The sequence below is a fragment of the Apteryx mantelli genome, chromosome Z (assembly GCF_036417845.1).
Source record: "Apteryx mantelli isolate bAptMan1 chromosome Z, bAptMan1.hap1, whole genome shotgun sequence".
Classification (NCBI taxonomy): domain Eukaryota; kingdom Metazoa; phylum Chordata; class Aves; order Apterygiformes; family Apterygidae; genus Apteryx; species Apteryx mantelli.
In genome coordinates, this window is record NC_090020.1 from 26,750,128 (window position 1) to 26,765,860 (window position 15,733).

General features: G+C 37.5%; 1 protein-coding gene across 3 annotated transcripts; it reads left to right on the forward strand.

Moving 5' to 3' along the window:
- Positions 1-271: 271 nt before the first annotated feature.
- CZH9orf85 (chromosome Z C9orf85 homolog) lies at positions 272-15,369 on the forward strand. 3 transcript variants are annotated; one of them, XM_067316086.1, is made up of 5 exons: positions 302-383; positions 2,177-2,372; positions 9,956-10,062; positions 13,696-13,809; positions 14,521-15,369. In XM_067316086.1, exons 2-5 carry the CDS (start codon positions 2,250-2,252, stop codon positions 14,696-14,698), a joined length of 522 nt encoding a protein of 173 aa, XP_067172187.1. In that variant the 5' UTR covers positions 302-383; positions 2,177-2,249; the 3' UTR covers positions 14,699-15,369. The 3 variants fall into 3 exon arrangements, with proteins under 3 accessions (XP_067172188.1, XP_067172187.1, XP_067172189.1); XM_067316087.1 differs by lacking the exon at positions 2,177-2,372 and having other exon boundaries at positions 272-383; XM_067316088.1 differs by lacking the exons at positions 302-383; positions 2,177-2,372; positions 9,956-10,062 and adding an exon at positions 12,171-13,074.
- The last annotated feature ends 364 nt before the right edge of the window (positions 15,370-15,733 follow it).

The following is a 15,733-nucleotide window of genomic DNA, read 5'->3' on the forward strand; positions in this document are numbered from 1 at the left end:
CGGCGGGGCGGGAGCGGCCCCGCGGTGACCAGCCGCCGGCCGCGGCGCACCAATGGAAGCGCAGCCCGCAGCTCCGCTCCGGCCACTGAGGGGCCGCCTGAGGCGGGGCGGACGGGGAGACAGCGAATCGGCGCGCGCGGGGTGATCGTGCAGACGCTGGCTGCGGCCAATGGGCGGGAGCTCCGCGCCGGCAGCCAATGGGGGGCGGCGGAGCGGGAGCGGGAGCGGGAGCCGGCGCGGGGGCGGAGCGGTTCCGGGGCAGGCGGCGGCGGCGGCGCGGGATGAGCTCGCAGCGGGGGAACGTGGCGCGGCGGCGGCCGCAGCGCCACCAGAATGCGCACGGCTTCCGCAACGACAAGTACGACACCAGCGCCCGGCAGAAGGTAGGCCGCGCCCGCCGCCGCGCCGCCCTCCCGCCCCGGGGCCCGAGCGGGCCGCCCGCCGCCGCCGCGAGCCGTTGGGCGCCGCGAGCTGGCGGCGGGGGGCGGGGAGGGGGGGCGGTTTGGCCCAGTTCTCCTCAAAAGAGTCACTGCGGCGTTAAAGGAGCCGTCCCTACCGGGTCAGCAGTCGCCGGGCCCTGGTCTTACATTGTCGCATAAAGCAAATATCCTGTGTCATGTCTGAAACACATCTATGAAATGGAAAGGCCTAGCTAAGCCAAAGCGTTAGAAAGACAGATAAAAATAAAACGGTTACTACTGTGTAGTGAACGTAGTAAGTAAACATCTCCTGCAGTGTTATTAATGTGACTTTGGGAAGATGTTTAGTATTTTCCTTCAAAGTTCATAACTATCGGATGTCACGTCAGACATCTTCACGTTTTGAGAATTTATTTTGCACAATTTACCTCATTTTCCCTATAAATAGCAAGTTCCATCTCTCATATTTTTGATGTAACTTAAAAGAGACTCATGTTTCGTTTAAGGCTTAAAAAAATATTCATGTGTTTTCTGGGTAGAAAAAAAAAAACATAAAGAGGTGTCTACAGTTGTTTTATTAGCACTTTTGCCACACACATTGCCCTGGTTTGATATTTCACACTATTGTTGTAAAGCACCATTGTTGTCTCTTCTTTGTTTTTAAGCAAGGAAAAGGAAGTAGTTTGCAATATATTTTTGGAACACGCTTAATATGCTTGTAGTTGTGGTAACATAATAGCAGTGTGGGAGAGGATGAAGACCAAGAAGTGTGCCTGAGCAGTAACAATAAAGCAGGATGTCTCATCTTCATAGCTAAACTGAAGGATAAGAATAAAACAGAAGATGAGCTTTCTGAAAAAGGTTTATCTGATGCTGTTCCTGTTGCTGTTATGTCAGTATTTTAAGTGAACCTTTAAGTGAACCTGACTGAGCTGTCAAAAAGAAATAACTGGGGGAGCGGAAGAAAGTAATAAATCAAAGCAGTGGCACCAAGGAGGGAAGGTTTTTTTAAATGGTTGTAGGACTGGTTTCACAGGTTGAACAGGCTGCTTTCATAGGGCTCCAAGCAGTGCTGATATTATTAATTGTGTGTCACTACATGATCTCTGATAGGAACAAATTTTCCCATCTGCCCTGCACACACACAAAAAATATCCTAAATAGTCAGTCTGTCGAAAAAGTCTTTTAAGAAAAATGGAGCTCTGACATCAGTTTTGTAACTCAAGTACTCCTTATTAACCACAAAGAATGTTTTTTTTTTCTTTTTTAATATTTAACATTATATAAAACTGGCTACGCAGTACAATGTACTTAACAACAACAATAACAAAAAAGTAGCCAAGACTCACTGTGGGCATTAACTGTGATATGGGACTGCAGCTTTCTCCTTTCTGTTTCAAGCAAATGATTTCTTCCCCTCTGTCCTTGCAGTTCTTGGAGATGGCTGAACACAGGGTTTTGAAGAAGCTGCTTCCTAATACAGAGTAAAATAACATGGGGTAGAAGGGAAGAAGGGGGGAAGGATGTATTTTCATTTGGCACACATTCACATACAAATTCAATTTTTTGGCATCTAGTGCTAAGGGATGTACAGGGGCCTGCCTGTAATGATAACTAGGCCTGATCCTGTTATTTAGAAAGTTTGAAAAGAAGTTGGATTAACAAATATTAAGTGACGTTTAACATTGTAGTTTAGATACAGAATTGATAACATTGAGCTTTGCATCTCTTTCTTGTTCTCCTTGATATACGTGTAGACCTGAATGATCAGATGTACAATGGACTTTCAGGCCATGATGAGGAGAAGGAAAAAACACTATCAGTTTGATCATGAGAACTGATGAAGGAGTGGACACATTTCTCTCCTACCTCTCCATGGTCAAAAGAATGCTTACAGCTACTGAAAGAGCATTGATCGACAAATCATTGCTTAAAAAAAACCCCTCATTTAAGGTTTGTGACCTGTTTCTGACTACTGTTAAACACTGTACATCTCAAAACTATCTTGAAAGGCTGCAGAACACTTACTAGTTTAAGATTCATGTTATGCTGCATTTATGCACTCCATTAGCAGTGTTGAATAAACTACACTAGCTTCAGGTTATTCTGTGGGTGGTGTTCAGGTAGTTATTTGCAGTGCTATTGCTGCTTCTCTCTGTGGAAGAATATCTGCAGAGGAAATTGATCTAATAGTTTTTTGACTTTTACCTGCTGGCAGTCATTATCCAGTTTTTTATTTATGTATTTATTTTAAGGGGTTTGTGCTCTCTCTGACAGTGACCTTGCCATCCTTTTTGTAATCTTAAGGAGCATAGATGTGATTACTTGCAGGTCATGCTGACAGATCCATCTGTCTTTCCTGTAATGATGCATCTTTACTACAGCTTTATTCTGGGTTAGGCAAGTTGAGGTGAAACACCCTCGCAGCAAAGTACACTGCATCTATACAGTGTTTGGGTAACTGCCTACAACAGTGCTGGGAAAGCTTGCGTGCTAGGATGAATTGAAGTAGGAAGAGCCAGACTGTGTAAGACACCCTGTGTGTTCTTAGTAATCAAATCTGTGAATTTGTTTATGGATGCTTGCTTTACATAGTATATCTCAGAACATTTGTTTGTGGCATTGAAATGAGGAATATACACTGTGTTATATAAATATAAATTTTATATAAAGTATATTATGTAAGTCAACATGGGAACTGGAAATGAAGGTTGTTCTAGAGATGAGAGCAAGTAGCATTCAACAAGAACTTTTAGAACTCCATTGTAATAAGATGGTAAACCACAAAGTGATTCATATTTACGCTCAAATGACTAATCTGTTTCTCCATTTCTTTCCTCTCATTAAATACATTCCAGATATACGCCCCAGATAATCTATGTTTCCCTAAATTTCAGAGGTTATTAGCTCTGAACCTCAGCTTTACCATAATATTGGTGTCAGCTACTTCTTCAGCTGGTTGTATGGATGAATAATTTGTTTTAGTGGAGACACTGGTGAGCACTGTGGGAAGCCAGTAGGAGTGGAACAGGTGAATGCTGGACTTAAATGCTGAGTCAGTGAGCGTGACTTAAAGCTTAGAAGGGAAGACATAGATAATTCCAGCTGGAATTGTCAGATTACAGTGTTGTGACTATTGGTTAGTTTGCATTCTTGCTGCATAGTAGGGGAGGTCAGTAGGCTAAAGTCTGTTCTCTAGCCATCCTTGTTATTCTAGTTTTAAGGTGAATTATAGCCTTTTCTGTATGGAGAATAGGAGAGAACACAGCATCTATTTTCGCCTCTAATGTAACTCTGCAGTGAGTATCTGTGTTCAGTTGGTTGGGGGGAAGAGGATAGGAGTTGACTGTCAGTCCTTCCAAGTGTGCACTACATTCTCTTGCTGGTTACTTTTGTATGTTTTGAGATCCATGGTTTCTCTGGGAGAATGGAGTTGTTATGAAGTTCTTGACTGGATTGTACAAAGCTAAATGTCTTGATCACCAAGGTGAGCATTTGGAATTGGGCTTAGAGAAAGATTTCGGTTTCGCGTATGTAAAGGTCCATAGCAATAAAACACAAAAGTGCCTGAAATAACTTTATAGTTATCCATATGTAATTGTCAGGAAGACTTTAAAACTTGTGTTAAATTGTTAAATAATCTGTGTAGAAAATGGAATTTAAAGTAATACTGGCACAATATATGAGCAAGTGAAGTTCTTTAGAGGACTTTATTTCAGACTGAAATGTTTTTAGAACCCCCCAAAAGCTGCCATCTTGTATTATAGTGTTTGGCATCTGCTGTGTTGTACTGTTCTGCTTTATCTGCTTGGTAATCAAACTCTGGTGTTCATGAGTGGAGTTTTGTTTTTCTGAGAGGCATGGTTATTCAGAAATTCTGCACTGAGCCGTGTTGACTGAAGCAATATTACATGTGCTTCTGCTAAGGAAGTTTATGGATGGCATTGGCATCACAAGTATTTGTAGCAGAACAGACCACTGATGGGTCCTCAGTGCTAGAGTTCTGCTTTTAATACAGTGAATTGAAATACACATATGTGCACAAATAATTAGAAACTTCCAAACAGACAGTGAAGCTTCTTTGAAACCCCATCATTACGTCTTGATTTTGATTGCTTTAATGGTAGCTTAAGCTAGGATTTATTTTGTGTGCTGAGTTAGTAGGTGTAGGTGTGTGTGTTTATTTTAATACATTCTGAACTGCTGTTGGCAGATTGTTAAATGACTTAATATTGGGTTACTTGGACACAAAGAAGATGCTGTTTTCTTAGTGTAGTTGACCTGGCAGTGTGTATATAATGCGCACATGGAATATTTTGTGATTGTGTACTTCAAAACTATGTATATTTGTCTGTATTGTATATTGCCGTTTCTGTGGAGGATATATAGAAATAGTGTAAGCATTGGATGAGTTGTTCTTGTCTTTGGAGAAAGTACGGCAGTGGGAGAGAGGAAAGAAGAACTGTTGGATACAACAGGGAAACAAGAGTGAAAACCATAAAGCTACTACTGTGATAAACAGAGATTCTAATCTGTTAAGGTAATTCTTATGCCAAGAAATCCATTTCAGACCATGAGTCTTACCACATCTTCGTGTATGAGAGCTAATTACCTAGGTAAAAAAGTTTTAATAGAAAAACAAAGTTGACAACCTTTGTTCAGGTCTGTGTTTATTTTAACTTTCTTTTTTTTAACTGTTAAAAGGAAAGCAACCTCTTGAATGAGTGAAAGGAAAAAAAAAGGAATATATGAAAGTTTATAAAATATATAAAATAAGAAGTGAATATTAGCAGGAAAAGCGAGTAGCAGGGGGATTTCTTTGCTTTAATGAATAACTTCATCGTTCTGAGTGGAAACTGAGAAAGCAGGAAAGTTTCTTTTCCTGCTTGTTAGGAGAACTCATTCTCATATGTGCTTTTATGAATTCTAAAATTGTGAAAAAACGGTTGATTCAAATCTTTAATTATGGATGACTTTGCTTTTTCAAGCATGCTTTACTTTTGAAAGTGATTTGATACTTTTTGTCAAAAGAAAATGTTGAATTTAGTGTAAAAATTGCAGGAAATTACAGATCAACTTGTTTCAGTAATAGTAACATTTAACAATCGTATGTTTTTCTGAGCAAAATAAACTTAGAAGACATACAGCTTAAGGTTAAACTTGGCAAATGCTTCCTGCTTGCTCATTTTACATCAGTCCATTGTTCTCTATTGACTTTCTAAATCAACAACCAGCAAAGGATGGTAAAAATCATAGTCTCTCTCATATTCTGTTGTGTTGAGCCAATAATTAACTACACCACTCCATATTTAAAGTGCCAACACCATATAAAAAATAAAGGAATTGCTGACGGGGAGGAAGAGACTTTGCTGTACATGTGCCTGTTAGAAGGAGGAAATTAGAACTTAAAAGCTGTAGTGTTTTTTTTTCAATTGTTATCTTCTGAGCAGATATTTTATGTACTTTTTTAACATTTTTAAGTAGGACTTGTTGTTCTACAGTTGATCATGTTGAGATAAGTCCAGGAATCTGTATGCCTGGATGAGGATCTTAGTCATACATAAATGTGATTTTTATAATAGATACAGTCTAATTTGGTGTCCTGTTCTTTTATTAGTAGTGCCATAATATTTACAGCATCCTTTCTTTTAAGAATGATGGGTTTCTATTATGAATATATGTTTGTGATTTAACATGATATTTTATTAAATCTGCTTGAGACTGCCTTCTAACAAAACACTTTCTTCCTGAAGAATAACTAAAATGACTTTAATTACTAGTGTTGTATACTCAGTCATTCTATTTAATGCTTAGAAGAGTTTGCTTTTACTGCTGTGCACTCTTTATTTCACCCTGTGATTCTCTGAGTCTAGATTTTTGAGAACAGTGTTTATATTTGTTTTAAACCTTAATAAAGGCCTCTCTTCTTTTTGTCTGCTACGTGTCTTAACTATGAAGGAGGACTGTTAGCACAATATGGCTGTAGTGAGTTCTAATACAAAAACAGATGTCATTTCAAGATCTATGGGTAGGGGAGGTTAGAAACTGCTCTTCTTTTTGTTACTGATCTTAGGAATCATCATAACTGAATTCTGAGTTTTGTTTTTCCATCTTATCTTTATTCTCAGTCTAACAATTCTACTGATTAAATTCCCCTCTGAATCTTTACAAATGCTGTGCACAAGAGTTGTATACAGGACTTTGGTGGAGAACCAAGAACTTGGCAGGAGCATCATTGCATACTTCCTGTGACAGTATTGCTCTAATGCTTAACAAGCTCTCCCATCTTTGTGCATGGGATAAAGCTGGCCCTTAGCTCTCTAATCTTTCTAAATTTAGTCACCACTTTCACTATTACTCAATAATACATCTGAGTACAAGCCAGCTTCATTCTTATGGCATTGTCCTCTACTTAAATTGCGTTTTTCTGCAGTTCCCATAGGGAATCTTCACTTTCATTGCACTGTCTCTCTGAAGCTAGTGGCTCAGTCAAGCCACCAGCTTGATTTAAAAGTGGTATCTAGCACTTCAAAATATGATAATGTCTCTTAGGGACTCAAGGTGATAGTAAAAGTTCGACTTGATAACACTGGATTCATTTCTCTTCATAATTTTAGTGTATAAGCTGATAGCTGTTAGTTTTTTGGTCAGTATTCTTACTCTTTAGTTTTTCAGTGAATATTTGAAGTGTCACTGCTCATACCAAGAAAATGGGCAGTGTATCTAAATAAACTAAAATGGACTATGTCTAAATAATCTGAATACATAGACCAGCTTTGATCGAGATTGACTGACTTTTTCTTTAAGTGGCTAGTGGGACTGTTTTTGAAATTGAATTACATTAACTTTATTTTACTTTCTTTTATAGCTTCTTGTGTGTTATTCATCTTAAAGCCTTTTTTTTAATGGTGAAACGATGTCCTAAAGAATATAGAGGGAACACTGATCTCTGGGATGAGGACATCAGATGAGAACCCAGGGCTTTGCCGTTAAACATACGCACAATGTAAAAGCAAAGGTGGAGAAGTCCCAATAACTCAGCCTTTATGCCACATAGTAGCCTCTTGCTCTTCCAGTAAAGTGAATGTTGGTATTGCCATGCAAAGAGAAGACCTATACTATGAGTAATATGCAAAGGCCTCTTAGGAATTTGGGATGGCCTTTGTTTTAATTGTCTGTGATAAAAATATTCATCACTGTTTGTGTTCAGCAGCCACATGATAAGCATTGGGGAAAAAAAGCATCATAAAGGTCTACTGATACGGGTTATTCTTGTTTTCTTGTTTCATAACTAATGTTTAGTACAGTTTTTTTTAAGAAGAATTTTTAGTTAGCTACCAGTTCAACAAACTTTAAAATAGGATTTACTCTTACCTCCCGTTTGAAGGAAATTCATTCTTCTGTATTGCTTGTGCTGTATGCAGCCCTTCTGTGCATGGCTTCTTGCATTTCAAGTATGTGGCGCATTGAGCCTATCTGTGTCTTCACTTAGTAACACAGCTTCCGTCTCCAGTTGTGATGCCACCATGTATTATTGGAAACTAGTTAGTTATCAGCAAGGAGGCTTAACTCCCTTTTTAAAGACATCACTTATCAGCAGCCAGCTGTGTTCAGATCAAACTGTTGCAGTCTTTTGAAGTTTATTGGGCTTCTCCTTAACAATACTAAAAATAGCTAGTTACAGTAAAGTGCTTCTGGGAATACAAATTACAGCGTTTATGTTTTGCTCCCCTCCTGCAGTACTAATTAATGCAAATCAGTAGAGCAAGAGGGAGAACTGGGGAAGTTCAGGCTAATTTGCAGGTTATTAGATGTTTATTCAGGCTATACTACTTGGAGTCTTACTTTGTGCTATTTAAGCACTGAAAAGAAGGCTTATCTTCAAATTGTGTGAATTTTGAAAGAATGAAGCACAGTCAGTGCTGACAGAAGTTTGAACTGCCAGCCTTTTAACAAATATGTGAGAACTTACCAATGATTTTCTTCCCTCAAAAAGTTTCTAGGTTAGCTACATGTTTGTGTTTTCTGGAAAATTTCATTCATAATACATTCCCGACATCAGAACCATGGCTACCCCCCCTCTTTAAGCATTTTGCAAAACCTGTGGTTTGTTGTTTTTTTTTTTTTTAACACACTAACTCTGTCAGTGAAAGAAAGATAACTGACTTGTACCTGACTTGTAAAAAGCACTACAGTTTCAGGTAAATGAAGCATGGGAAAATTCATACTGCATGGTTGAAGTTTAGTAAAGATAGAAACAATGAAACCAGGTCCTATAGTATGGTCTCGCTTCTAAGCAGCATTTTCTCTGCCACGTACTATTTTGGGAATAGAATACAGACTTTATTTTTAAAAATAGGCTTGTTCTTTTCTTTATTGTACTGAAGTAGCATTTTGTGGAGTAGTAAGAAGATCTGGGTCATAAAATTAGGCAATTACTTCAGAAGCTACTGTATGCACATATAAACTTTTTGACATATCTGTAAAAGAATAATCCACACCTTAAGCTTAATGCAGAATCTGTCCCAAAGAACTCCTAGGTGTTCTAAGCATTAGATGTTCATTTAGACTATGACAATCATGTAATTTTCATACAATAGCTGTTTTTTAGACTATATTAAAATAGACACAATAGAAATTTTTGGGGAACAGTTACTGTTAAAAGTTACTGTTAAAATTGCTGTTGGGACTTTTGGAGAAAGAAGAAGAAAAGTAGATTGAATTGGTATATGTTGCATGTTCTTTAAGGCAACTGTATGGTTTCCTGTTCTCCGAGTAACTTTTCTTGTGCAAATAGTGGTGGCCTATTGACCTTTTATATTCTCAAGGAGACTAAACACAAAACGTTGCAGAAGATCCTACAGTAAATTTTGCCTTGTCTTGAAGCTATACTGTAGTTTAAATGATTGTTTTGTGGATTTTGTCTTAGACACTTGAGAGCAAACATATATTACTTTGTATTAAGGAAAGGTTATGATGATAAAGATGTTGAATGGTTTGACGGCAAATGAAGTGTCACTTCTGTTTTATATTAAGATGCACATATCCAGCTCCTTAAGAAACTGTGGATTCATATGAACTGGGGGGGGGGGGGGGGTGACCCGCTGGAGAGCAGCGCTGCAGAAACTCCCAGACTCTGGGAGGCCTGATGAGAAAAAATGAGGAGAAAAAATCCTGAGGCAACCCGCTTTATGTAGTGTAACAACAGTTTGAGCAATAACAAGTTAAATGTTAAGTCTTGTGAGACGTTGTCTTTGAATAAAAACGGTATATTTCAGAACCCATTTCTACTTAAAGATATCTGTTTTGTAAAATCTCTAGAGATGGAAGTGACCTCATAATTGTAATTAAAAAAACCCACCTTTTGTTATTTATTATTGATAGTTCAGGAAGACTACCTTGCTTCTCTTCCTGCTGAATAAATTTACTACTAGCAAATATATATGAAATACTTACTTTAATACCAATCAACATCTTTCCAAATACTATATGAATCACAAAAACATTTTCATTCGCTTTTTCTTTTTTCTTTTCAGAAAATAAATGCCAAGCTTCATGATGGAGTATGTCAGCATTGTAAAGGTATCTTGGAGTGGCGGGTAAAATTCAGCAAGTATAAACTGCTATCAAAACCCAAAAAATGGTGAGTTAAGATACTTTGTGTTAATCACTGGCAATATAATTTCTGAACTTTTTGGAGAATATTCTGGTTTGGGAAACTTCAAAGTAGTAGTTGTTATTATACGACATTCTTCAAATTTGTAGTCTGAAATGATAATATAAAGGCAATGTTAATCTTCTACTTCATTAATCTTTCCATCTTAAAGTTTTGAAAAGAAAACACAGTAGAAAAGCAATTGATTCCCTCTGCTTTCTGTTAAAATGCTTGAACATTCTTAACGCTCACTGTGGACCTGAAAGCATGTCAGTGCATTTTCCTTAACAAAAAGAGAAACCTTAACCAGATATAACCAAATTTTCTAAGACTTTATGGCAAGTCAATATAAGAGGAAACCACACATCTGATTTTCATAGTTGATAAAGACTATTTGGCAGAGAAACGAGGCGAGGAAAGACATCTTAATTGTGTGCCCTATCAAAACTCATCAGCAACACTGTTCTCAGCATTACAAGAACCTTTATTCCTACAAAATATTTGCAATACATGTGTTTCAGTATATCCTAGCATGTTCTTTCTTTTCTTACATGAAACTATAATCCTAAATATTTAGTGTTTAGCACTGTTTGTATACAGAGCTGTATTAGGTGGTTTGGGATGTGTACATAACAATAAACACCTTGAAATAATTTATAGGCATATGATAGGTTAATTTTCCTAAGTGGATATTCTCACCTTTCTTGTACATGCTCGGCTGTAGAGATCCTTACCTCTGTGGCTGTAGGCACAGGCCTAACGATGAAGCTAAACTCAAAGAGCTGGGCTGTGATGTATGATATAGCCAGCTTTGTTACTCTAATTCTCTTTGCATATGCGTGTTGTACTTCTGTACTTCTGAAATACAAAATTATAGAATAGTTATGAAGAGGTTCTAAATGTAACATGTGCAGCTCCCTGAATGACTGTGCATTTTATTTTGCTTTTTGGTAGGTTAAAAGGAAAGGAATGTCCATTCATATTATCTCCCATGGTTGTGAGAAGTTTTACTTTTTAATATAAAACAATATCTAATAAATATATATATTTTTAAATAAATTATTTTATCCTTTTGTGTAAAAAATTTTTAGTCCTGATTAAACAGGAGTCTCACTGGTTCCCAGAGTAAATATTTTGGGTTGTACACAAAATTCGTAAAGTTGAGAATTTTTTTTTTTTAACTCTTTCTCAAATGACTGTGTATCCTGTACAGAAATAATGAACTCTAATAAATAATTTTGTGGTGAATTTGGTTCTTTTGTCTCATCTCCACCCACCTCAAAGAAAAAAAAGGCAGGCAAAAAAGAAGTAAATCATGGAAGCATAAGGAACAGAGAAAGTGACATTGTGGGAAAACACTGCCTATATCAAAATATATTATATTTTCTGTCATATTTATGAACAGGTAAATTAGACTCCATGCCATTCTAGATCTACAGGCAGTGGTCTCTAGCCCTGTCTATAGCAGTATAGTGACTGAAGGGAAGAACAAGACTGTGAAGAATTTCAATGGGTGAAGCTTCTAGATTATGTCTGTATTGTATTTAAGAATGTAACTGCCATCTGATGAGAGACTGAATTTTTCAAATCGGAGAGTGAGAATGAAGGACTTCCGTGCACTTGACCTTTCTTTTTTCTTAACATTGTCAAAATCATGACTTTTAGTACAGCAAGCATGAATTATCCCAAGATCTAGTTCACTTTTATTTCACGTATTTGAACATTACAAATTAAACTATTAAAAGAAAAAAATCTATCTGCTTTGCATTGATAATGCCACTGTTTGGCAACAGGGGGTCTTTGCAACTGAATGGGGGGGAAAAATACTAAACAGGTATTTTCAGTGAGCTCTCACTGTAGTTTTTTACTGGGGGAGAGGAAAGACCAGAAACGTTAGGCAAATTGGAGTTTGCTTTTGTCAAATGTATCCTACAGCAATTACAGAATCACAGAATGGTTGAGGCTGGAAGGGACCTCTGGAAATTGTCTAGTCCAACCCCCCTGCTCAAGCAGGGTCACCTAGAGCCCAGGACCCTATTCAGATGGTTTTTGAATGTCTCCAGGAAGGAGACTCCACAAGCTCTCTGGGATCCTGTTTGAGTGCTCTGTTACTGTCACAGTAAAGAAGTTTTTCTTTGTGTTCAAATGGACCTTCTTGCATTTCAGTTTGTGCCTGTTGCCTCTCATCCTGTTGCTGCGCACCACTGAAAAGAGTCTGGCCCCGTCTTCTTTACAACCTCCCATCAGATATTTGAATGCATTGATCAGATCACCCCACAGTCTTCTCTTCTCCAGGCTGAACTTGCAACCTCTCCTCATACGAGAGATGCTTCAGTCCCTTCCTCATCTTAATAGCCCTTTGCTGGACTCACTCCAGTAGTTCTATGCCTCCCTTGTACTGGGGAGCTCAGAACTGGACCCAGCACTCCAGATGTGCCTTCACCAGGGCTGAGTAGAGGGGCAGGAGCACCTCCCTTGACCTGCTGGCAATGCTCTGCTTAATGCTCCCCGGGATACTATTGGCCTTCTTGCTGGCTCACTGTTGTTGTTGTTGTCCACCAGGCCTCCCAGAGTCTGGGAGTTTCTGCAGTGCTGCTCTCCAGCAGGTCACCCCCTCAGTTCATATGAATCCACAGTTTCTTAAGGAGTTGGATATGTGCATCTTAATATAAAAACTCTGCAGAGCCTAGATGAAGATAGTAGGGAGAAGAAGATAGTGCTCAGGAATGGAACTGAGAAACCAAGTCAAAATTCTGTTTCAGAAAATGCTGGTTCATGTGTTTCTTCTTATAAGGCATACAAAAAACACTTGACACTTTTCTTCAGCCTGTTTTAGCCAAGTCTGCAATTTCACTGTTGAGAGCTGTATGCTAAATCTTTTCTGATGGACCTGGAGTGCCTGAAGAATGATGGAAAGGTATCTTTTAGGCCAGCCACATTACATGGGATATATTGTTCTGAATTCTGCTCTCCAAAAATGCAAAGCTTTAAAGATATCAGGTGAATATTAAGCCATAGCAATTTAGAAATGATTTAATATATAGGGTTTTATCATGTCTCAAAAAGCACAACCAAAAATGTCTGGTTAATTAGATTGGTTTTTTTTTTTCGGAGCAGAACACTGTTCCTTGCAGACTTATATTCCTAGAAAGCAAACTCCAGCACTGGTTTTGTTTATATTCTGAGAAGTTCAAGAAGAAGACATTGTATTGTTTGGATTGAAAGCTTTTATTTGTAAAGTGTTTGTACTTTTTTATACTGTATTCTGATTTTCTTTTATTGTTAAGCCAGAGGAAAAAGTTATGCAGCTTCCAAAGCCAAACAGCCTGTTGAAATGAATGGAAAGATTAATGTTTTGCCACTTCAAATATAAAAATTCTTACATTTTTTCTTTTTCAGTTCTAGTTTTAAAAATTATTTCTGAAAAAGTTAAAGGAGAGAGAAAACAGACAACATTCTTCGTGCTTTAGCAAGCATCTAAAACAGTTGTTTCATATGTAACTGGTTGTAACCATGCCTCTTCAGAAGAATACAGTAGTTCGTTTGTATTGTCTTTGAGCATACAATGCTTAATAAGTGCCCACAAATAGTGTTTTCATGCTGTTTTCTTTCTCTTTACAGTGTCAAATGCCTCCAGAAAGCTGTAAAAGATCCTTACTATATTATTTGCCGACCCTGTGCTTGTAAACTAGGAATCTGTGCAAAATGTGGAAAGGAAGAAGAAATTGTAATTCCGTAAGTAGCTCTTAGATTACACACCTTCAGTACTGTACTTCTGTCTTCCTCATTTAATAAAGCATGTTTGGAACTGCCTAGGAGCTGCTGTACTTCATGCCCATGTTCTGAATAATTGTGACAGGAATCATTAAGAGTCATTAGCTTCGGTTTCCTCTGCTGAAGCCAGGGTGAAATGCTTATTAATGTTAGTGTGGCTAGGCTAAATAATTCTTGCTTGGATAAGACACTTTATTGTAATATCAAAGGGTAAATTGCATCTCCTCCTTAGGAACAAAGCACTTTAAAATGGATAAAATATACATAAGCTAATTTACTGTTTGCATTTAGTCTGTCATTTTATGATTCAGTTACTAGTGAACAGAAGTAAACTAAACAAGGGCTGATGCTGAGCCCAGTAGCTACAATGTATTTAGTGGGATTTTGTTTTTATTACCCTTTTACTAGAGTTCTATCTTTATTGAGCATCCTGAATTTATTTACTAGTACCTGTCAGCTGGCCAGCAGTTGTTTAGTTGGTCAACCTATGCATTGGATTTTTTTTTCTTCAGAGACTTTTTTTCCGTACTGTCTTTTCTATTTAACATGAAAGTAACTTTAAGTTGTCACTCCTGTACCAAGTAACATGTTCTACTTTTCATTCCTTTCTTGTTTAAAAGAAAAAATAATTCCAAAAGTAGCCTGGTGATACCTTTATTTTGCTTTCTGTAGAATTGATAAAGGACAAGACAGAACTGAGAGTAAGACTACTGAAAATGTCCAAGAGAGAAGTGGATTGGAGGATGAACTGGATTTTGAAGCAAACTTCAGTAGTACAGACAATGATGAAGATTCTGATGTGCTTGAAGAAAGATTTAAAAGCATAAATTTTGAAAGGACAGAAGGCTAAAAGTTGAGTTTCTACTCAAGAGACTGAATAAAATAAAATGTAGTGAACTGATGTTTGCCTTGAATTTCTGTTCAGAAAGCCTGGTTTGACATCTACAATTCTTACATATAAAAGTTGGCACTTTGTCTATTGATGCTTGTTAGTTTTGGGGGGGGAGGGGCATTAATAAGTACATATTCCTATATTAAAGCAGAAATTCTTGTGGAAAGATTCAGACCTTGAATCTTTAAGCACAGATGTTTTTTGCATACCTGTGACAACTTCCTGTTTCTCTGGAATAAAGCCTCTTTGTGGAATTGTTCTAAATTCAGTATTATGTGACTGTTGTATAGCCACTTGGAAAGTTGTGTGGAAAATCTGTAGTATATATAAAGGGCCCTGTCATAAAAAGGAAAAGCTAAACCAACTATGGCAGTTTTCTGAAGTAAAAACTTGAGACTCTTACTCTTGTCAATGAGCTTCCAGAGTTGAGAAGTCAAGTGTCCGTTACCTTTATACCTCTTGTTTCTTTTGTGTGCAGAGAGGGCCTGAATGCCATCACCAGTACAGTTCATGGGCAGTTAATGCTTATTTACCATATATAAATATGGATTTAAAATTTGTGATTGTTATTACTAGCAATGTCTTGAAAATGAAAAAAAAATAAAAAAACTTTTTTTAATTTCTCATAATTGTTTTCACATGTTCTTTTCCTTTGAATGCAGATCTAATTTAGTTTTTCCTGATATGAAAATACTTGTGTATCATGTAGAGATGCTCATATTGAACTGCATTTATTTTTGTTGCTATTTTAGATACGGATAGATGCATTATAGTGCAGGGTGTATAGTTACTTCTCCCTGATTTTCAAATCTTTCTAGAGGTTATATCAATGTAGATTAAGACTCTACTACTTCAATAAATAAAGCTGAAGAAATGCTTCCTGGTAATTAAATGATTTAACTAAAATATTTTATTTGGACTTAACCTGTGAACAGATGATAACATAACAGCCACACATGCTCACTGGTGTTGTGCCTGGTTTTCAGTAGCAGG